Source organism: Sebastes fasciatus, chromosome 10 (genome assembly GCF_043250625.1).
Source record: "Sebastes fasciatus isolate fSebFas1 chromosome 10, fSebFas1.pri, whole genome shotgun sequence".
Taxonomy (NCBI): Eukaryota; Metazoa; Chordata; class Actinopteri; order Perciformes; family Sebastidae; genus Sebastes; species Sebastes fasciatus.
Window position 1 is genome coordinate 36,284,807 of NC_133804.1, and position 23,533 is coordinate 36,308,339.

General features: G+C 40.5%; 1 protein-coding gene across 4 annotated transcripts in view; it reads left to right on the forward strand.

Annotated features, from left to right (window-relative positions):
- shtn3 (shootin 3) overlaps positions 1 to 22,563 on the forward strand; it is a 53,725-nt gene extending 31,162 nt beyond the window's left edge. For 3 of the 4 annotated variants that reach the window (XM_074649596.1, XM_074649593.1, XM_074649595.1), the window contains exons 4-17: positions 297 to 465; positions 890 to 987; positions 1,236 to 1,317; positions 1,751 to 1,845; positions 2,887 to 3,033; positions 4,688 to 4,841; positions 11,734 to 11,908; positions 13,537 to 13,607; positions 14,055 to 14,155; positions 17,040 to 17,054; positions 17,449 to 17,511; positions 17,737 to 17,908; positions 20,155 to 20,458; positions 20,590 to 22,563. In XM_074649596.1, coding sequence (XP_074505697.1) covers positions 297 to 465; positions 890 to 987; positions 1,236 to 1,317; positions 1,751 to 1,845; positions 2,887 to 3,033; positions 4,688 to 4,841; positions 11,734 to 11,908; positions 13,537 to 13,607; positions 14,055 to 14,155; positions 17,040 to 17,054; positions 17,449 to 17,511; positions 17,737 to 17,908; positions 20,155 to 20,458; positions 20,590 to 20,719 — 1,776 coding nt within the window. In that variant the 3' untranslated portion in view covers positions 20,720 to 22,563. The remainder of the gene's footprint in view (positions 1 to 296; positions 466 to 889; positions 988 to 1,235; positions 1,318 to 1,750; positions 1,846 to 2,886; positions 3,034 to 4,687; positions 4,842 to 11,733; positions 11,909 to 13,536; positions 13,608 to 14,054; positions 14,156 to 17,039; positions 17,055 to 17,448; positions 17,512 to 17,736; positions 17,909 to 20,154; positions 20,459 to 20,589) is intronic. The other variant, XM_074649594.1, reaches the window with a different exon arrangement.
- The last annotated feature ends 970 nt before the right edge of the window (positions 22,564 to 23,533 follow it).

The window sequence follows — 23,533 nt, forward strand, 5'->3', positions numbered from 1 at the left end:
GGCCATAGATTCTAACTTACTGATATTTCAGAGCCGTGGTCGGGGCTATAGATTCTAACTTACTGATATTTCAGAGTCGTGGTCGGGGCAATAGATTCTAACTTACTGATATTTCAGATAATCAGGCAGACTAGAAACGTGGGGCATTTTGTTCATTTTGCTAACAAGAAGGATGGCATCCCCTCTCAACACCCTCAAATTGCTTACCAAGTACCATGATTCTGTTTCTTAAAGGAGAAGAATTATTTGAAGTTTTAATGATGTTGTCATTGACCCTGGTGAACTTTGACCTCCAGCTGAACTGTGAGAACAGGAAGTTGAAGTACCTGAGCCTGTCATCTCGTCCATGTCTGGAGGAGCTGCTTCCCAGCATCTCAGGCTGCATCGCTCTGGAGGCTGACGCTGATGCAGACACCGCAGATGGAAACCCTGACACCTTCACACAGTACCAACACAAAGTTAAAGGTACTATAATTATATTCTCACAGTACCAACAACAGGTTAAAGGTACTATAATTATATTCACACAGTACCAACAACAGGTTAAAGGTACTATAATTATATTCACACGGTACCAACAACAGGTTAAAGGTACTATAATTATATTCACACGGTACCAACAACAGGTTAAAGGTACTATAATTATATTCACACGGTACCAACAACAGGTTAAAGGTACTATACGTAGATTTATATGCCAGAATACCATGAAATGTGCTGTGGATATTCATGCTCCCCAGAGAATGAACGTTTCCGATTAGGGCACTTGTTTTCTAATAAAAAATAAAAGGTAGTCGCTACATACTAATGTTGATCGTACAGTATTTAGTCTGTTAAAATTCAAGAAATAAACGTTACCTTTCTGTGCTGTTCATCTGTGTTTTGTCAGAGCTGAGGGAGACGGTAAACACCTTATTGGAGGAGAAGAAGAATTTCGTCTGTCAGATTCATGAACAGCAGAGACGGATAGAAGAGCTGACTTCACAGGTGATTAGAAAGCAGCATCAATCAGTATCAACCTGTAAGATACCTGTGAGATACCTGTGAGATACCTGTAAGATACCTGTGAGATACCTGTAAGATACCTGTGAGATACCTGTGAGATACCTGTGAGATACCTGTGAGATACCTGTAAGATACCTGCATTCAGCCTGTGACAGATGGGACCGGCTGAGAGTGACTCTTAGAGGCATACTGGTGCCTAACTTTGTTGAATTCTCTTTCACTGTTTGCAGTCAGAGAAAGATCAGTCTGAGATGAAGGAGCTTCGTGAAACTGTTGAGCAACAACGTAAAACCATCAAGAGATTCAACAGAGGTGAGTCACAACAACACGCTAGAAAGGTTCAAATGCTTCAACACCAACATGAACTCTGAAACATATGAGCATGTTAAACTAACATCTAGATGAACATGCCAAGTATGCTACATGTCAAGGTGTGTTCAGACTGAACGTAGCGGTCAATATAAGGTCAATGCAGAGATGTAAATGAACGTGATTTATGTCCTGGAGAGTTTATGAACATGCAGACAAAAAAAAGGAGGAAAATTAAAAAAATAAAATTTGCTTCATGTTTAGTCTTGACGAAAGATAGTATGTTAACACAACTGTACACAAGTTAACATGCTAATATTAGCATGTAACAAGCTAACATGAAAATGTTCATTGTCATGTTAAGATGCGAACTGCTGTCAGACTTTGTGAAGTGATCTGGTTGAATATAAAAATCCGTCTGTCTCTGCCTCTGTAGTCTCCACGATGGCGGCTCAGGAGTACGACGGGATGAAGGAGCAGCTCGACTTGGAGCAGAGCCTGAGAGTCAAAGCTGAGACTTACGCACATGAGGTAAAGAAACGTCCACAGAAACACGCCGCTGTCAAAGTGAAAATGATGCACTGTAACATGTAGTGCAAGAGTGAAAGCAGGAGTGCGTAAATATACAACTAGTGATCATATGTGAACAAGGAACTTTACACATCCTATTCATATTGATGTCCACCTGAGAAAGTCCTTTTATAGCTCCTATGAAATACAGCTTGGATTCCTAGTAGCCAGGGCGTCGTACTCTACATGTCGCTCATGAACAGAATCTCCTTGTTCTCTTTGCTTGTATTGTAAACTAACTACATTTCCAACAGTGAAAATGGCATCCCAAATATGAGTGCAGAGGATATTATGTAGGAGGATACATTTGAAAGTGTTTTGGCTGACTCTGATATTTAGCCGTATGTATTAGAGTCAGAGTATAATAATAAGAGAAATGCAGCAGAGCAAGGTGGTGCAGTTACGCTTTACAGCTTCGGTTAGAAGCAAAAAATAAAAGAAACATGCAATCCAAATATATAAACAGTGGTGGAGGTTTTCATCATTGTTGTGTTTAAAAGAGAGGCAGATTGGGTTTGTTGTTATCCACACAGTTCAGCTTTAACTAATCTATTCATGTGATGAACATGTGATGAAATACCCCAGTCATGTTAGAGGAACATAATCCTCATTATTATTATTCATAATCTACATTTTCCTCTCTGAAGAGTCCCCCAGTCCGATGATAGAAGTGATTGCTCACCATGAAGAGATGCTGCTGTTATTTTCAGTGATGAACGCTGACCTGCATTGTTGTGTTGATAATAATTGATGTGTGTGTTAATAACCGTGCCTGATTAATGAAATGTCCTGAATGTGTGTTTACTGACCTGAAAAGTGAAGAGCCTGCAGCATCGAAACAGACTGTGTGATGGAAAAACTGTGAGGATATGTTGGAAGTAAAAATGTAGAAGATAAGAGTTTCTTTCTCCTCCTCTCTTTTTTGTTCTTCTTCTTCTTTTCTATCCTTCCTTCCTACCTCTCTCTCTTTATGTTTTCCTCCTCCTCCTCTTCCTCCTGCAGATGCTGGTGAAGCAGAAGGAGGCCAACAGGCAGAGTATGCTGCTGCTGCAGAGTGCTGAGCCCAGCGTTCAGCTTCTGAAGGCTCTGGAGGACGTCGCTGCCGTCACCAAAACCCTGGAGGAGGAGCGTCTGCAGCATCAGCAGAAGGTAAACCCAGAAAACATGTGCAGCTTCACTTTATATCGAAGGTGGTGTTCGTCCTGACAGAGCTGATCTGTCATAAGATTTCCATCCAGTATGATTGACAGAAAGTCATAGTGAAGTACAGAGTCATCATCAGCTTCTTTTTCAGCTTGATTTTGTTGTTAAATCTACAATAACCGATTTGTTTGGTCACTTGGGGGCAACAGAAGCAAGTCGTGGACACAGCACTGACATACCACCTTTTTATTTCTGTTGATATGTTGATCTTGTTAGCGAACAGTTGCTCATCTACACACCCAGCAGTTACAGAGCAACATAATCATTCATTAGGAGTCTTTGTGTTTGTGTCACCTGATGAATGTAAGTCCAATATTCTCTCCCTTTTAGCTCTTCTTTTGGTCTCCACTAACTCCTGAGGGAAATATCTGTCTCTTTAACCTCTTGGACCACTAAAGTTCACCTGACTAGATTTTCTACCATTTTGAATGTTTTTACATCTCCTGCTAAACCGTAGGTCCGATTGCTACCAAACTATCTGTGGATCATTATTTGCAAATTAAAACAATTAAAAGAAAATCAATTGATGACTCATTTTATCAATTAATTAATGGCTACATTTATTTTTAATATTATTTTTGCTACATTTAAAGACATATTTAGTTATTTATCCAGTCATTTATTACATTATTTTTGCTGGCTGACCTGATATCTATAGGCAGTGTATTCCATAGTTTGGAGGTGTAGCCTACATTTAACACAAACATCCAAATCAGAATAACCTCTTTAATATTCTGCCTTGTGACACCTGTTATGAAGATTCTACCAAAAGTGACAAAGGTCCAACTGAACATGACTACATACAATCCATTATTATTAAATAAAACTGCATTCTGGGGGCTTTTAAAGAAAGAAAATTGCAAAAATAACTATACTTATAAAGTACACTGCAACAGCAGTTTCAGGGCATTGACAATGTCCTAAACCCAGCGGCGAGCACAGCTCAAACCGCGAGCAGCTCAAACCGCGAGCAGCTCAAACCGCGAGCAGCTCTCTTCCCCCAGGAAACATTTGGTGTAGTTGTATTGTTGTCCGGGTGGAAACAGTAGTTCCACTACACCCTGTACAGTGGCAGAAACAGGTTGAGATAACGAAAAGGAAAATAAGGTCTGAACACTTGTCATAAATCAGGAGAAATACGGGAGAATTGTGACCCCGGGAGGAAACTGGGAGGGCGATGAAAAACGGGAGTCTGGTATGATTATACCTGGTCTTAGTATTTTAAACTATTCTCTTTCATTACTTTTTATTATTTTAAAGAACGACTGTGAATTTAGTGTATGTATGATCCATGTTGTATGTGTTTATGTACGTTGTGACTTTGGTATGTTGTGTGATGCAGTGGCCTAGAGCCCAAGACAAAATTCCCTGTGGGACAATAAAGTATATCTTATCTTATCTCATCTCATAACAGTAAAGTTGTGGGCCGGACAGATAAACAATGACCTGAAAGTCACTATAAAGCTCCGTAAAGACGAGGGGATGACTCTCACTATGAGCGACTCCTTTCACATACAGTATGTTGGAAATAGAGCAGACTACAATCTAATCTCTGATAATAGACTCCCATGATGTAAATTAGCTGCACATGTGTGTGTAGGTGGAGAGCCTGGAGGCCCAGCTGGAGCAGAGCTGTGTGAAGAAGCAGCTGGAGGCTCTGCAGAGGCAGCTGGAGCTGCTGGAGGTGGCCAAGAAGGAGGTGGAAGGACGACTGGAGCAGGAAGAGAAGAAGAACGAGGAGCTGGAGAACAGAGGTGGAGACACACACCTACATACACACAACTACATACACACACCTATATACACACACCTACATACACACACCTACATACACACACCTACATACACACACCTATATACACACACCTACATACACACACCTACATACACACAACTACATACACACACCTATATACACACACCTACATACACACACCTACATACACACAACTACATACACACACCTATATACACACACCTACATACACACACCTACATACACACACCTACATACACACACCTACATACACACACCTATATACACACACCTATATACACACACCTACATACACACACCTACATACACACAACTACATACACACACCTACATACACACAACTACATACACACACCTACATACACACACCTACATACACACACCTACATACACACACCTACATACACACAACTACATACACACACCTATATACACACACCTACATACACACACCTATATACACACACCTACATACACACAACTACATACACACACCTATATACACACACCTATATACACACACCTACATACACACACCTACATACACACAACTACATACACACACCTACATACACACAACTACATACACACACCTACATACACACAACTACATACACACACCTACATACACACAACTACATACACACACCTACATACACACACCTACATACACACACCTACATACACACACCTACATACACACAACTACATACACACACCTATATACACACACCTACATACACACACCTACATACACACACCTACATACACACACCTACATACACACAACTACATACACACACCTACATACACACAACTACATACACACACCTACATACACACACCTACATACACACACCTACATACACACAACTACATACACACACCTACATACACACACCTACATACACACAACTACATACACACACCTACATACACACACCTACATACACACAACTACATACACACACCTATATACACACACCTACATACACACACCTACATACACACACCTACATACACACAACTACATACACACACCTATATACACACACCTATATACACACACCTACATACACACACCTACATACACACAACTACATACACACACCTACATACACACAACTACATACACACACCTACATACACACAACTACATACACACACCTACATACACACAACTACATACACACACCTATATACACACAACTACATACACACACCTATATACACACACCTACATACACACAACTACATACACACACCTACATACACACACCTACATACACACACCTATATACACACACCTACATACACACACCTACATACACACAACTACATACACACACCTATATACACACAACTACATACACACACCTACATACACACAACTACATACACACACCTATATACACACACCTACATACACACACCTATATACACACACACCTACATACACACACCTACATACTCACACCTACACACTCACACCTACATACACACACCTACATACACACCTACATACACACACATACACACTCACACCTACATACACACACCTACATACACACACCTATATACACACACCTACATACACACACCTATATACACACACCTACATACACACACCTACATACACACAACTACATACACACACCTACATACACACACCTACATACACACACCTACATACACACACCTATATACACACACCTACATACACACACCTACATACACACACCTATATACACACAACTACATACACACACCTACATACACACACCTACATACACACACCTACATACACACATACATACCTACATACACACACCTACATACACACACCTACAGATCCTCAGAATCAAAAGGAGAAAGGAAACACACAGCATAGCAACAGAAAATACTTGTTCCTGATTGGCTGAACTTATTTAAATACAAACACACTTGAAATGAGGGTTGAGGATTTAAACACATTTCTCCACATTATTCCTAGCCCCCATGATGCGTTGCGTGAATTATGGGTGCAACCTTCGTCGTGTCACTGGACCGGAACCGGCGTTTTCCATGGTAGCGCTACGCTAATCGTCTCTCCTAGAGCGATCGTATTAATAAATCTAGTAAAACATGTGTGAACACCAGCTGTTACAGCTCAGACGGGATCATGTGATCATAGCTCTGCCTTCTTCTACGGAGGGATGGAGCCTCAGATAACCTCCACTAGCACATTTAGCTACGTTATTGACTCCGCTGCTACAGACAGTGAAGAGATGAACAATCTAAAGCTCTGAGGCAGATCAGGACTTCCACAATAACAAGGTTTAGTTTTTTACACACAGATAACCGTACTGAAACTATCTGTAGTCTGATGCTGATCTGATCTGTAATCTGATGCTGACCTGTAGTCTGATGCTGATCTGTAGTCTGATGCTGATCTGTAGTCTGATGCTGATCTGATCTGTAATCTGATGCTGACCTGTAGTCTGATGCTGATCTGTAGTCTGATGCTGATCTGTAGTCTGATGCTGATCTGTAGTCTGATGCTGATCTGTAGTCTGATGCTGACCTGTAGTCTGATGCTGACCTGTAGTCTGATGCTGATCTGTAGTCTGATGCTGACCTGTAGTCTGATGCTGATCTGTAGTCTGATGCTGACCTGTAGTCTGATGCTGATCTGTAGTCTGATGCTGACCTGTAGTCTGATGCTGACCTGTAGTCTGATGCTGACCTGTAGTCTGATGCTGATGCTGATGCTGACCTGTAGTCTGATGCTGACCTGTAGTCTGATGCTGACCTGTAGTCTGATGCTGACCTGTAGTCTGATGCTGATCTGTAGTCTGATGCTGACCTGTAGTCTGATGCTGACCTGTAGTCTGATGCTGATCTGTAGTCTGATGCTGATCTGTAGTCTGATGCTGATGCTGACCTGTAGTCTGATGCTGATCTGTAGTCTGATGCTGACCTGTAGTCTGATGCTGATGCTGACCTGTAGTCTGATGCTGATGCTGATGCTGATGCTGATCTGTAGTCTGATGCTGATCTGTAGTCTGATGCTGATGCTGATGCTGACCTGTAGTCTGATGCTGATGCTGATGCTGATCTGTAGTCTGATGCTGACCTGTAGTCTGATGCTGATGCTGACCTGTAGTCTGATGCTGACCTGTAGTCTGATGCTGACCTGTAGTCTGATGCTGATGCTGACCTGTAGTCTGATGCTGATCTGTAGTCTGATGCTGATGCTGATGCTGATCTGTAGTCTGATGCTGACCTGTAGTCTGATGCTGATGCTGACCTGTAGTCTGATGCTGACCTGTAGTCTGATGCTGATGCTGACCTGTAGTCTGATGCTGATCTGTAGTCTGATGCTGATGCTGACCTGTAGTCTGATGCTGATCTGTAGTCTGATGCTGACCTGTAGTCTGATGCTGATCTGTAGTCTGATGCTGACCTGTAGTCTGATGCTGACCTGTAGTCTGATGCTGATCTGTAGTCTGATGCTAATCTGACCTGTAGTCTGATGCTGACCTGTAGTCTGATGCTGATCTGTAGTCTGATGCTGATCTGATCTGTAGTCTGATGCTGATCTGTAGTCTGATGCTGACCTGTAGTCTGATGCTGATGCTGATGCTGATGCTGATGCTGATCTGTAGTCTGATGCTGATCTGATCTGTAGTCTGATGCTGATCTGTAGTCTGATGCTGATGCTGATGCTGACCTGTAGTCTGATGCTGACCTGTAGTCTGATGCTGATCTGTAGTCTGATGCTGATGCTGACCTGTAGTCTGATGCTGATCTGTAGTCTGATGCTGATCTGTAGTCTGATGCTGATCTGTAGTCTGATGCTGATGCTGATGCTGACCTGTAGTCTGATGCTGACCTGTAGTCTGATGCTGATCTGTAGTCTGATGCTGATGCTGACCTGTAGTCTGATGCTGACCTGTAGTCTGATGCTGACCTGATCTGTAGTCTGATGCTGATCTGTAGTCTGATGCTGATCTGATCTGTAGTCTGATGCTGATCTGTAGTCTGATGCTGATCTGATCTGTAGTCTGATGCTGATCTGTAGTCTGATGCTGATCTGATCTGTAGTCTGATGCTGATCTGTAGTCTGATGCTGATCTGTAGTCTGATGCTGATCTGTAGTCTGATGCTGACCTGATCTGTAGTCTGATGCTGATCTGTAGTCTGATGCTGATGCTGATCTGTAGTCTGATGCTGATCTGTAGTCTGATGCTGATCTGTAGTCTGATGCTGATCTGTAGTCTGATGCTGACCTGATCTGTAGTCTGATGCTGATCTGTAGTCTGATGCTGATGCTGATGCTGATCTGTAGTCTGATGCTGATCTGTAGTCTGATGCTGATCTGTAGTCTGATGCTGATCTGATCTGTAGTCTGATGCTGATCTGTAGTCTGATGCTGATCTGATCTGTAGTCTGATGCTGATCTGTAGTCTGATGCTGACCTGTAGTCTGATGCTGATCTGTAGTCTGATGCTGACCTGTAGTCTGATGCTGACCTGTAGTCTGATGCTGACCTGTAGTCTGATGCTGACCTGTAGTCTGATGCTGACCTGTAGTCTGATGCTGACCTGTAGTCTGATGCTGATCTGTAGTCTGATGCTGATCTGTAGTCTGATGCTGACCTGTAGTCTGATGCTGATCTGTAGTCTGATGCTGACCTGTAGTCTGATGCTGACCTGTAGTCTGATGCTGACCTGTAGTCTGATGCTGATCTGTAGTCTGATGCTGATCTGTAGTCTGATGCTGACCTGTAGTCTGATGCTGATCTGTAGTCTGATGCTGACCTGTAGTCTGATGCTGACCTGTAGTCTGATGCTGACCTGTAGTCTGATGCTGACCTGTAGTCTGATGCTGACCTGCACTCCGTGCCATAAACTGACTCACATTTTAAACTGGACAGAAAATAGTGAAAGTAACTGGCTGTCATTAAACCAATGTCACAATGCTGAGTCCTCCCTACACATGACATCATCCCTTTTTTGAGGTCTCAAGGTTGGCAAGTATGCAATAAAACAATAGATAAAGGAATGTTAAATATGTAACCTCAGTAATTAACAGTTGTAGTGTCCCCGGTGTCTTCCTCTTCCTCTTCCTCTTCCTCTGTGTTTATTACGCCACTGACTCCAACACAGACAACATTGACCCATCTGCTGCAGGAGAGCTGGCGTTCTCCCTGCATGCAACACGGCATCTGTCTGTTTTAATGAGTCACATGAAGTCACCAACTGCCTTCAACCAGAGGACGATACAAACAGACACCTCTCTCATGGTGTCCACAGATAGTGAGAGGAGGAAGAGTCTTCACTCTGGAGTGAAACGTGGAGCCTCGAAAGATTACCAACCAAAATGAGATGACATGACTCGACAGTAATGCGTCTGCAGTAGTAGCAGTACTACTACTAATTACATCAGTAGTAGTACTACTACTAATTACATCAGTAGTAGCAGTACTACTACTACTCATTATAACAGTAGTAGTAGTACTACTACTAATTACATCAGTAGTAGCAGTACTACTAGTTAATACAACAGTAGTAGCAGTACTACTACTACTCATTACATCAGTAGTAGTAGTAGTACTACTAATTACAACAGTAGTAGCAGTACTACTACTAATTAAATCAGTAGTAGTAGTACTACTAGTTACATCAGTAGTAGAAGTAGTACTACTCATTACATCAGTAGTAGAAGTACTACTAGTTACATCAGTAGTAGAAGTACTACTACTCATTACATCAGTAGTAGAAGTACTACTACTCATTACATCAGTAGTAGAAGTAGTACTACTCAGTACATCAGTAGTAGAAGTACTACTACTCATTACATCAGTAGTAGAAGTAGTACTAGTTACATCAGTAGTAGAAGTACTACTACTCATTACATCAGTAGTAGTAGTAGTACTACTCATTACATCAGTAGTAGAAGTAGTACTACTCAGTACATCAGTAGTAGAAGTAGTACTACTCATTACATCAGTAGTAGAAGTAGTACTTCTAGTTACATCAGTAGTAGAAGTAGTACTACTAGTTACATCAGTAGTAGAAGTACTACTACTCAGTACATCAGTAGTAGAAGTACTACTACTCAGTACATCAGTAGTAGAAGTACTACTACTCATTACATCAGTAGTATAAGTAGTACTACTAGTTACATCAGTAGTAGTAGTACTACTACTCATTACATCAGTAGTAGAAGTACTACTACTCATTACATCAGTAGTAGAAGTACTACTAGTTACATCAGTAGTAGAAGTACTACTACTCATTACATCAGTAGTAGTAGTACTACTACTCATTACATCAGTAGTAGTAGTAGTACTATTCATTTCATCAGTAGTAGAAGTACTACTAGTTACATCAGTAGTAGTAGTAGTACTATTCATTTCATCAGTAGTAGAAGTACTACTAGTTACATCAGTAGTAGAAGTACTACTACTCATTACATCAGTAGTAGTAGTACTACTACTCATTACATCAGTAGTAGTAGTAGTACTATTCATTTCATCAGTAGTAGAAGTACTACTCATTACATCAGTAGTAGAAGTACTACTACTCATTACATCAGTAGTAGTAGTAGTACTATTCATTTCATCAGTAGTAGAAGTACTACTAGTTACATCAGTAGTAGTAGTAGTACTATTCATTTCATCAGTAGTAGAAGTACTACTAGTTACATCAGTAGTAGAAGTACTACTACTCATTACATCAGTAGTAGTAGTAGTACTACTCATTACATCAGTAGTAGAAGTACTACTACTCATTACATCAGTAGTAGTAGTAGTACTACTCAGTACATCAGTAGTAGAAGTACTAGTACTCAGTAGTAGTAACTGTCTTCTGTCCTCTCCACAGTCCATGAGCTCCAGGAGACCCAGAAAGAGGTCGCCATGACGAACAGCACGGCGCCCCCCCCCCCTGAACCCGGCGTCGCTCCACCTCCCGCCCCCCCCCCACAGCCGCCTCCTCCGCCTCCTCCTCCACCGCCTCCCCCTCCACCGCCTCCCCCCTCCAGATGCAACCCCCTCAGGTGAGGACGGGACATGTTCTGTGATTACTGTCCAGTTACAGACCGATGTCCTCCACAGCCCGAGGACGGTGTGGTGGAGCGTCTTCTCGGTCGAGAGGAGGCCGTGAACATAAACATGACTTTAGTGTGCTTTACGCCGTTAGTGAAGCTTTAATCCACTGATCGTAGCCTGGGTCTGAAATCTCTCTGTTTACTATATCTGCAGGTTTATTTGACTGTCTGAGGTCTGAATGTGTCCACTAGTGTCCTCAAAGTGTCCACTAGTGTCCTCAAAGTGTCCACTAGTGTCCTCAAAGTGTCCACTGGTGTCCTCAAAGAGTCCACTGGTGTCCTCAAAGTGTCCACTGGTGTCCTCAAAGAGTCCACTGGTGTCCTCAAAGAGTCCACTGGTGTCCTCAAAGAGTCCACTGGTGTCCTCAAAGTGTCCACTGGTGTCCTCAAAGAGTCCACTGGTGTCCTCAAAGTGTCCACTGGTGTCCTCAAAGAGTCCACTGGTGTCCTCAAAGAGTCTATGACAACATGTACTCTGCTTTCTGATAACAATCCCCAAATTCCAGATACAACTACATTAATTCACGTACTGTACTTAAGTACAATTTTGACATAGAGTACAGAGGTAAATATGATTCATTAGTGGTTGGACCATAACATATTATATGTCAAAATACAACTTGTTTTACCATAAATATTAACAGGACTTTATATTTATCCAACATTAAACCTTTTATGACTATCAGCAGACACAGAGAGCTGTTCAGCTTGGAGATGTTCTTTCAATAATAATTTAATAATAATATACCAGACGTATATATAATATCACCTTGGCTCTGTACACTACAGGACTTTTCAACCTGTTTGTTTTCAGCACAAGACTAAACCTCTGAGCATGAGTCCCTAACCCTAACCCAGATAAAACAAATGTTTTAATGACATTTAAAGGTAAAACATTTGAACATCTCCTTATAACGGAAAGACCCATTTTACTGACAGTCTATCTGACAGTCATTTTACTATCAGGGTGCTTAGCCCACCATAATTCACTGTCTAGTATTACACCCAGAAGTTTGGTCTCTTGAACTTGTTCCACTGCCATATCCTTTACATACAGCTTCCTCTTCGGCTCATTCATTAACAATGCCTTTGGTTTTAGAAACATTAAGAACCAATTAACTTTGCTCTTTTCATTTTTTACATAAGAATAAAATCTGCTACTTAATACTTCCACTCCATCTCAGAGGGAAATACTGTACGTTTGAGTCAACTACATGATGCAGTACTTAACTACTAATAAAGTATTATAATAATATATTATTCTGTAATAATATAACACAGTAATAGTGAGTACTTTTACTGTTGATACTTGAAGTACATTTGTGTTGATAAAACTTCTGTACTTTTACTTCAGTAACATTTTGAATGCAGGGCTTTGACTTGTAGTGGAGTATTTTTAGACCATGGTATTTATCAGAGTACTTCTTCCACCACTGCCCAATTACATCCCCAGTGATGTTGATTCATAATGTTCTGCTCTTTATAGAATCAACTATACAGGGAGAAAAGTATTATCTTTATCATCATCATTCCTACAACATGTACGTGACTCTGAGTTCTTGTGTGTCCTCTCTCAGCTCTCTGATCGCCATCATGAGGAAATCCTCTAAAGGCTCCAAAGCCTCAGTGAAGACGGAGCAGCCGCCAGGTGAGTCTGCTGCTGCTTTTACATTTACAGGTAGTCTCATCTATGTTATTAGATATATATCTATATATATATATATCGATATATATATATATATATATCGATATATAGATATACACACATCAGATACAACAGATACAATCTATCACAGAACAAGTCATTTTATATCATGATAGTGACATATATTGTAACAACAGTTAATAGATACAAGGATGCTGTTTTTTTAAATTAATCCAGTGAATAAATTCATGAAAAGATTAAAGATACTAAAATCCTGGTCAGGACAGTCCTGCTCTCTGATTTGCTTAATTTCCTACAATTACCTAAAACACCCAGAGCTATGACCTCGAGTGTCTCGTCGTACACGTTGTCTTATCACCTAAACCTACATGTACATCTATATTATGAACTTATATAATAATAATAATATAATATTCTTTCTCTCTTAAGCTGGCGAGGGTGACGACGTGAAGGCGAAGGCGGTGAATGAAATGATGGAGAGGATCAAACATGGTGTCGTCCTGCGGTCTGTCAAGAGTCAGGACAGCAAGGTGAGGACAGACTGAGAGGTTTAAAAGGGACAGTTTACTTTTTTTTTGCTTATTTTTATTGATCTGTATTTTATTTTTAGGGGTTTTCTCATCATAAAAAACATTTTTGTTCCCATTGAAGGGAATCAAAAAGTCTGCAGTGGCCTTCAGGAAACAGCATTTAATCAACTTAACTGTCACAGTGCTTTAAAAACATAGACCGACCTCAACCGGTCATTAATACCGACTGGAGCCCAAACATTACAACAACAGCATTACTGCAGATATAGTAGTAGTATACTCATTCAATACTTCTTGGGACTAAACTGGCCCACTTTTTAGTTAGTAAAAGTATACTTTTAAGTGTACTTTAAGTGTAAGAATAGTAACCTTTGAGTAACCAACTAGTTTACATTTTGTACTGCAACTATACTATGAACTATACTACAAGTGAATAGGTAAACCGATAGTTTAATAGTTATATACTCGTACCCCCATTTTTAGTTTATGAAAGTACACTTTAAAGTACTCTCAGTTTCATAGATTTTATTCCGCAAGTATACTTGTATATACTTGAAGCACACTATTTAGTTTATGAAAGTACACTTTGTATACTTTAACTTATAAAACTTGGCCATTGATTTATGTATTTATTCATAGACTTCCTCCTTTTGGTATTTGACTTGATGTTTTCACCTCCACGGTGAACGGAGAATCCAAAAACATCGACAATTCTTCATGAATAAATAAATAATAAAAGATAATATTAAATTCATATCAAAACATTTGTTTACAAACTCTCACACACTTTAATAGGTTACTCTATTAAAAAGTAAGCACAACTACAAGACCAGGTATACCTTTCTGTTAGGGTAAAGGTAAGGGTTAGGGTTAGGGTTAGAATAAAGGGTAAGGGTAAGGGTTAGGGTAAGGTTAAGGGTTAGAGTTAGAATAAAGGGTAAGGGTAAAGGTAAGGGTTAGGGTAAGGTTAAGGGTTAGGGTTAGAATAAAGGGTAAGGGTAAAGGTAAGGGTTAGGGTAAGGTTAAGGGTTAGGGTTAGAATAAAGGGTAAGGGTAAAGGTAAGGGTTAGGGTAAGGTTAAGGGTTAGGGTTAGAATAAAGGGTAAGGGTAAAGGTAAGGGTAAGGGTTAGGGTAAGTATTCTCCTGCTGTAAAGAGCAGGACATCAGTAAACTCTGTCAGGTCTAGGGCTGCCTCCTCTTAGTTAGTTAATTAGTTAACTAATTGGTAGTTTTGGTCGTAGTTAACTAAGATTTCTTCAGTTGATTATTTTTTATGCTTTTTTTATGCTGAATGATTTATTTCCAGAAAACTTGTGAGCACATCTCTAGTAAACACCAGATTTAAAGTGGTGCTTTTGTTTGATTCTTTGTGGAGAAACTCAGTTTTACAGATCTGTCGATGAAATGAACTAATCGATTAGCGGACTAAGGTCAGGTTCTTACCTTCTGTAGTCTGAATGATTGATTAGTGGACTAAGGTCAGGTTCTTACCTTCTGTAGTCTGAATGATTGATTAGTGGACTAAGGTCAGGTCTTACCTTCTGTAGTCTGAATGATCGACTAGTGGACTAAGGTCAGGTCTTACCTTCTGTAGTCTGAATGATCGACTAGTGGACTAAGGTCAGGTCTTTTCTTCTGTAGTCTGAATGATCGACTAGTGGACTAAGGTCAGGTTCTTACCTTCTGTAGTCTGAATGATTGATTAGTGGACTAAGGTCAGGTCGTATCTTCTGTAGTCTGAATGATCGACTAGTGGACTAAGGTCAGGTTGTATCTTCTGTAGTCTGAATGATCGACTAGTGGACTAAGGTCAGGTCTTATCTTCTGTAGTCTGAATGATCGATTAGTGGACTAAGGTCAGGTTCTTACCTTCTGTAGTCTGAATGATTGATTAGTGGACTAAGGTCAGGTCTTATCTTCTGTAGTCTGAATGATCGACTAGTGGACTAAGGTCAGGTCTTATCTTCTGTAGTCTGAATGATCGATTAGTGGACTAAGGTCAGGTCTTATCTTCTGTAGTCTGAATGATTGATTAGTGGACTAAGGTCAGGTCTTATCTTCTGTAGTCTGAATGATCGATTAGTGGACTAAGGTCAGGTTCTTACCTTCTGTAGTCTGAATGATTGATTAGTGGACTAAGGTCAGGTTGTATCTTCTGTAGTCTGAATGATCGACTAGTGGACTAAGGTCAGGTCTTATCTTCTGTAGTCTGAATGATCGATTAGTGGACTAAGGTCAGGTCTTATCTTCTGTAGTCTGAATGATTGATTAGTGGACTAAGGTCAGGTCTTATCTTCTGTAGTCTGAATGATTGACTAGTGGACTAAGGTCAGGTCTTATCTTCTGTAGTCTGAATGATCGACTAGTGGACTAAGGTCAGGTCATATCTTCTGTAGTCTGAATGATCGACTAGTGGACTAAGGTCTGGTCATATCTTCTGTAGTCTGAATGATCGACTAGTGGACTAAGGTCAGGTCTTATCTTCTGTAGTCTGAATGATCGATTAGTGGACTAAGGTCAGGTCTTACCTTCTGTAGTCTGAATGATCGTTATGGACTAAGGTCAGGTCTTATCTTCTGTAGTCTGAATGATCGACTAGTGGACTAAGGTCAGGTCATATCTTCTGTAGTCTGAATGATCGACTAGTGGACTAAGGTCAGGTCATATCTTCTGTAGTCTGAATGATCGACTAGTGGACTAAGGTCAGGTCTTATCTTCTGTAGTCTGAATGATCGATTAGTGGACTAAGGTCAGGTCTTACCTTCTGTAGTCTGAATGATCGTTATGGACTAAGGTCAGGTCTTATCTTCTGTAGTCTGAATGCACTCTGGCTGATTGCTCTCCTCTCTCTCCTCCCCATGTGTCTCCTTTGTGCCGCCACAGAGAGTAGCAGTAAAAGTGAGTATATTGATGTCTGCATCAATCTTGTTATGTGAAGTCACTGTTGGTCTCTCGGGAGAAAAACCTGCCTCCCACTAACATCCGTTTGAAATAACGTCCTGGGCTGGACACTGTGTGCTTGGTGGGTTATTGTTCCTCTCCTAAGGGAAGCTTACTGATTGGGAAGCCCTAACTCGATCAATTCAGCAGCAGAGTGAATTCTCTGGCACTGTGATGCTCCGCTCTGATCAAAGATGCAAATCAAAAATTCTTAGTTGCATTTTTCCCACAAAAAAAGCTGAAACTTCCAACTTTTCAGTGCTTCTGAAATGCAACATTCATGCCATGCTCTAACTCTTGTAAAGAGGAAAACATAAAGGAAAATGAGTTGTGTTTTTTATATTTTTTCCAGCCACCTCCGATCTGTGAGGAGAAACCACAGGAGAGCGCCATGGAGGAACTGAAAGGCATCCTGGTAAACAAGCTTTATTATAGTGATGTGGTTCTTCTGGTGTGTCAACGCTGCTGCTGTGAAAGGAAAATACTCACTTAACCTTATCAAACATCACAATTTGACCTGTAAACTATTTTAAGATCGCTGTGACAACAGGAGAACATACAGTGAAGTTCTGGTTTGAATCATATTCACTTATTTGGAGAATGATGAAGTGTCTGCAGTGACGGTTGTGTTTGGCTCCAGGAGACGGTGAAGCGGAGCCCCAGCCGAGGCTCTCAGGAGTCAGTGCCGTCTGGGCCGCCGGGGCCGTCGGGGCCATCGGGGCCACCAGTCCCGCCACCTGGGAAGAAGGACAGCGAGCTGGAGGTCATCCTGAGACGCCGACGCAACAAGGCGGGAGAAGCTGGCTCCGGAGGTAAACACACTTCAGATTTCAGAGTTTAAAACCAAGTTGGTTGCTAAACACTCTTGATTTCATATGTAGTTTTTTAGGAAAACAACAAAAAACGCATATTTTCTAATTGTGATGGAAAAAATATTATCTTTTTTCCTCTCTGCAAAGTGTCAAATTGTTTTCGGACTTATCTTGTATGAAGCGTCCTAGTACATACCCGTTATGTCAAACGTTATAGACAACATACATCTCATGTGCAGTGCTGGAAGAAGTATTCAAATCATTTAGTTCAGTAAAAGTATAGTAGCAACACCTAAAATACTCCATTAAAAGTAAAAGTCCTGCTTTAGCAACATAATATACTAATGTATATCAAAAGTCAAAGTACTCTGGACTCTGTCAGTGTTATATTATTGGATCATTATTAATGATGTGTAAATATGTAAGCAGTACTTAGCTCATTTTATCTGCTTCGTATATTGTTGAGTAGTTTATTCTTTTAATAATGCATCATATTTTATAAACCGGTCCAGCAAGTGCAAATGTTTTGGAATTCAAATCTTAATCTGAAGTAACTAAAACTGTTAAATAAAAGTAGCACAGTTGAAAGTACAATATTTGCCTCTGAAATGTAGTGGAGTAGAAGTATAAAATACCCTAAAATAAAGTATCTCAAAAATGTACCCAAGTACTGTAGTTGAGTTAATGTACTTAGTTACTTTCCAGCACTGCTCAGGTGTGGATTCAGCATTAAGTTCTACCCCAACACCCGGTGTCATAACATTAAACAAATGTATGATCTTAAATACAATTTTAACTCTCTAGTTTGAGAGAAAATATGTCCATGATTGATAATATAAAATAATAATATATAGGTATATATAATATATATATATATATATATATGTATATATATATATATATATGTATATATATATATATATACATATATATACATATATGTATATATACATATACATATATGTATGTATATATATATATATATAATATAGAAATATAATATGCTGATATTAGGAAATGAAATCACAAACAACTTAACAGAGGAATAAAGTCAACATTGATAAAGAAGTGAACCCAGAGATGGATCCAGTATCTGGTATCTGAGGGTTCACTTGAGGTCAAGCAGTTAATGGACCTGCTGCTGTAACATGTGGTGTTCACACTGCAGAGGTCAGAGGTCAGATGTCAGAGACTCTGAGTGTCCATAGGACGGCACACTGTTCCACAGAATGAACACGCACACACTGTTACCAGGTCACATTAATGCTGATATGGATTTATCTGCTTTTCCGTGATCGATTGACCCCGTCTGGCAGAATGAAACACAAGAGCTTGATTTAAAAATATTTTGATTCAACTCTGAGGAGAAGTTGGTTACATCTCAAAAAAACTATTTTCTTTCCTTTCAAATGGAGATCAATGAAGCGAAGAAGAGTTTTCTAATTGTGGCCCTCCCTCAAATGTAGTTTGAGACAAAGAAAGGAGGCATGGAAGATTATTGTTTTATACTCTATTTATGTTTTTACTATTGGTGATGGAAAACAATCATCAATATCATCATCGATAAGACAATAAACAGAGTTCCCAGCAACAGACTGAACTTTATTATACTATTATATACTATATACTTTATTATAACTCAGCAAGATGTTGTTTTTTTCTCCCATCAAAACCAATTTGAAAAGTACGACGGAATATCAGGGCCACATTGAGGGGGGGAAAAATCGGAGATTTCTAGAATTAAGTCATAATATTATGAGAATAAAGTCATTTCCTCCTCCTCTAAAGAGTTAACTTCCCCATTAGGGTCTATGTGGTTCTTTCTTCTGAATAAACGCAGTTTCTTGTACAATCTTTTCACGGTCCTGATACTGACATGGTGCTGATGTGCCAAAAGATGAAGTATTTGGTTATTTGTGAAACCTTTACTAAAGTATAACTTGACCATAGCTCCACGTTCCTCATTTTCACACAGGCGGCACGCTGCTCTATTTCCCCCCAAACTTTTACATAGTAAAGGATCTGAATTATGTAAGAAATTAACAGTTTCTAGTGAGTTTTGTTTTTCAGAAGTTACTTTGCATCTAAAGCAGGATAATCAGGGACCTTCTGGTGGTTCTGGTTTGAATCTGGTGTTGCATGTCTTCTCTCTGTCATTGCCAGACTGTTCTTCTCCCAGCTGTGAACAAACAAACTCATCAACAAATGGAGAGAGAACTCATTCTTTTGTTCTTCTTCTCCTCCAGATGAGCGGGAGGGCCAGATGAGCCACGTCTCCTCCTTGGACAGCCTGAACGGTAGGAGAACCAGCAGCGACTCGGGCAAGGATCCAGAGGGGCCGGGAGTGCTGAGCGTCCCCTTGGACTCTGCGGGTCCTAGGGTCAGCCCGGAGAGACGGGGGTCGGGGCCGGGGCCCGTCGTGGCCAGGAGGAAGAGCTCCGACACGGGCAAAGAGCCCAGAGTGGGCTCCTGGCAGGAGAGGAGGTCCTGCAGCTCTCTGTCGGGGAAGGAAACAGCCGAGTCTCCGGTCAGCAACGGCTGCAGCAACAGGTGAGACACCGGGGAGGGGTAGCAGGGGGCAGAGATCACTCATGTCTAGGGCTGCAGCTATAATGATCGCTATTACACAATATTTGGTTTGACCTCTGACCTTTGTCTGTCTGTTTTTCCCTGCTCCACAGCGTGGGGGAGGACGGTCAAAATGCGACTGAGAAGTGTGTCCAGTCAAACGGAGTCGAACCTGGTGAGGACGCACACGCCACCACCGTCTGTGCCGGCCCGGTCAACGGCAGCGCCGACGCCGAGTGCTAGGATGGACTCTGAAGATCCAGGGCTTGTTTCTGCAATCTGATCCATGCATTTACTGGCTGATGTGAGAGCGATGTCATTGATATTTACTATCAGATCAGACGGGTTAGGGTGGGGTCACACGTTTGCCTTTTGTTTATTTGGTCAGAACCAGAGTGGAAAAGTTGTACTTTTGTATTTGTGTTTTTTCAGATTTACACAAACCTTTTACACACTAACCAGGGTCTGTACGGACTAACATGTAGCTCATTTATTCAACAGGTCCGAGCATTTCTGATTCCATTCCCTGAAGCTTTTTCACCACTCTTACACATGTCATATATCACATCATCGTTGTCATGCTGCAGATAAACTGTTGAGAACGTGTTTGGTGTGAACACACCCTAACCTGTCCAGCCATCGTAGAAGCCCTACTTCCTCAAACAAACTGCATCTGTCGCTTGTTAGATGAGAGAGATTCAAACTATTATTCTTGTCGAAACCAGCTTGAGCAAAAAACACCTGCTGAAGTTCATGAATTTGCACGTACCAACCAACCAACCAATCAATCAATCAAGAAAGTCATTGTCATTATGCAAACATAACAGAATTGCAGTCAACCTCAAATGGTGCATTGTATTAAAAGACTTGAGACACATATTTACAAGGAATAAATAAGGCATGAATGAGATAAAAGATTAATAATAAATATCAGTGATAAAAAGGGCAGAATCTGAGCAATATAAGAACAAAAATATAAGCAATAAGAGTATAATACAATAACAAAATCAAAAACAGTGACAGTGAAGTTACTAGTAGGAAACAAACTCAAAATTCTGATACAAAAAAGTTGTTTATTTTTCATACTTTTTTGTAAACATTGCTTTTTTCCTCCTCTTTAATTTGATACCTTTAGGCGTCTAAAAACTATTCAAATGAAACAGTGGAAAAGTTTAAATATCACTCTTTAATTGAACCTGCATTGGACCTGTAATATAATGAATTAATCAATAAAAGCGCATGTACAAAAGGCTTAAAGTACCCCTGAATAATCAATCACATGAACAAAAGCAGAGTGGGGCTTTCTACAGTGGCTGATATTCTGCGTTATTATTGTAGCATTTATCGGTCTGCTGTACATCAGCTCTTCTCTTTGAAGGGTTCTGAAAAGAGCCCGTGGATCCTGGAGGACACACTGACTGACTGAACTGTACGAGGGAAGCTGCACTTTTTTGCACAGAACCTCCGTTTTCTTCAGACGCTTCAGCTTGTACAATGACTGCAGAGCTTTAGGTTGATGTTCTTTTTCTATTTGATGCACAAAGGATGTGTTCAATATCACTTTGTGTCATCAGAAGGAATGCACTCTACTGTTAATAATCTCCTTCTGCTTCTCTTTACTCCCAGTTGCGGTGGGGCTGCACAATTGATTTACTGTAGACGGTGTGTTGAAACATGCTTTTCTTTCAACCACTGAGGCAGATATTAGGGATTAGGGCTGGGACAAAAAAGGTTTTGAGAACTGAAGAAACTGAAACTAAGCAATTCGATGAATACTGTTATTTTTGTTATTGGTTAATTTTAGTTTGTCATCTTAGTATTTGGATTAATAATATCTTAACATGCTAGGATCACCATTCTGCAAAGTTGTTAAACCCAGCAAAACTATTGGGTTATGTAGGCATACTGATTTACATTCTCAGGTCTTTTTCATATTAGGTATGATTGATTCGTACCGTGCCCGAGTACGATTGCCCCCCCGCCGCTCAGCTTTCACATTAGTAAAGTTGTTCTGTACCTGAGTACACCTGCGTCATCATCCACGTATATTTGTTTATGTTGAAATCAGCTGTTCTAGTGACGTAAAACACTTCATTCAAACTTAACAGAAACAAAATAAAACTCACCAAAACCGTCGTTGTTAGTCTTTCCAACAATTACCAACTCTGGTTTGGTCGAAATGAACTCTTATTTCACAGTTTGATGTGAAAATATGCCGGCTTCACCCCCGCTGTCTCTCTCTCGGCCCGCTGATCAGCTGAGTGGCCCTGGGTCCCTGATGTGAAAGCACCCTTAGACCCTTACAAGGAGGTGTACATGTAAAGTTTATCCTGAGGGTGGTAGCAGAGGAAAGCCCACAATGTTATTTAAGTCAAATGGGTTCATCCTCTGGCTTAGATTCTAAAGAACCCCTCCCGACATGTCTTAACATGTGGAAATTATCTTGTTAAAATCTTTGAATGACATCTTCTCCTTCGTTAAAAATCCAGAATCTATAAATATAAGTTGAACTGCTGGTGTCTCCTACTAACACTGTTCAGTCCACTCTCCAGTGACATGAGCACTGGAGGCTTGGAAGTTTCCACATTGCACTTTTGCAAGTTGAATATTGGACAAGGATGTCACAAATCATGCTTGTAGGCCCCAGCCCTGAAAATGCGTTGGGTTTTCAATGAGCACATAGAAACGTTCCACTTTCATACACGTGCAACATTCTTCTGGTGTCAAACCCTGAACACGATTCATTCTGATTTACAGTAAAGCTCAAACTTTCAACAACAAGAAAAACATACTTTTGAGTGGAAGGAACTTTAATATTTAATGCGTAAAAGTGGAAATTTTGGTCTGATGGTGAAAAGGTCAGGAGGTCACCAAAATCATTAGGACTCATTCTCTGAGGACCATGAACAGGCACGAACTTACACCTCCATCACTAACCTCAGGCCCCGTCGCCAGCTGGTCAAAACATTCTTCACTCAGTGCAATCAATAACTGTTCATATATCAATAAGTGGTCCCAGCCCTTATAAGTTCCACTTAACTTGCTTAACTGCATCCA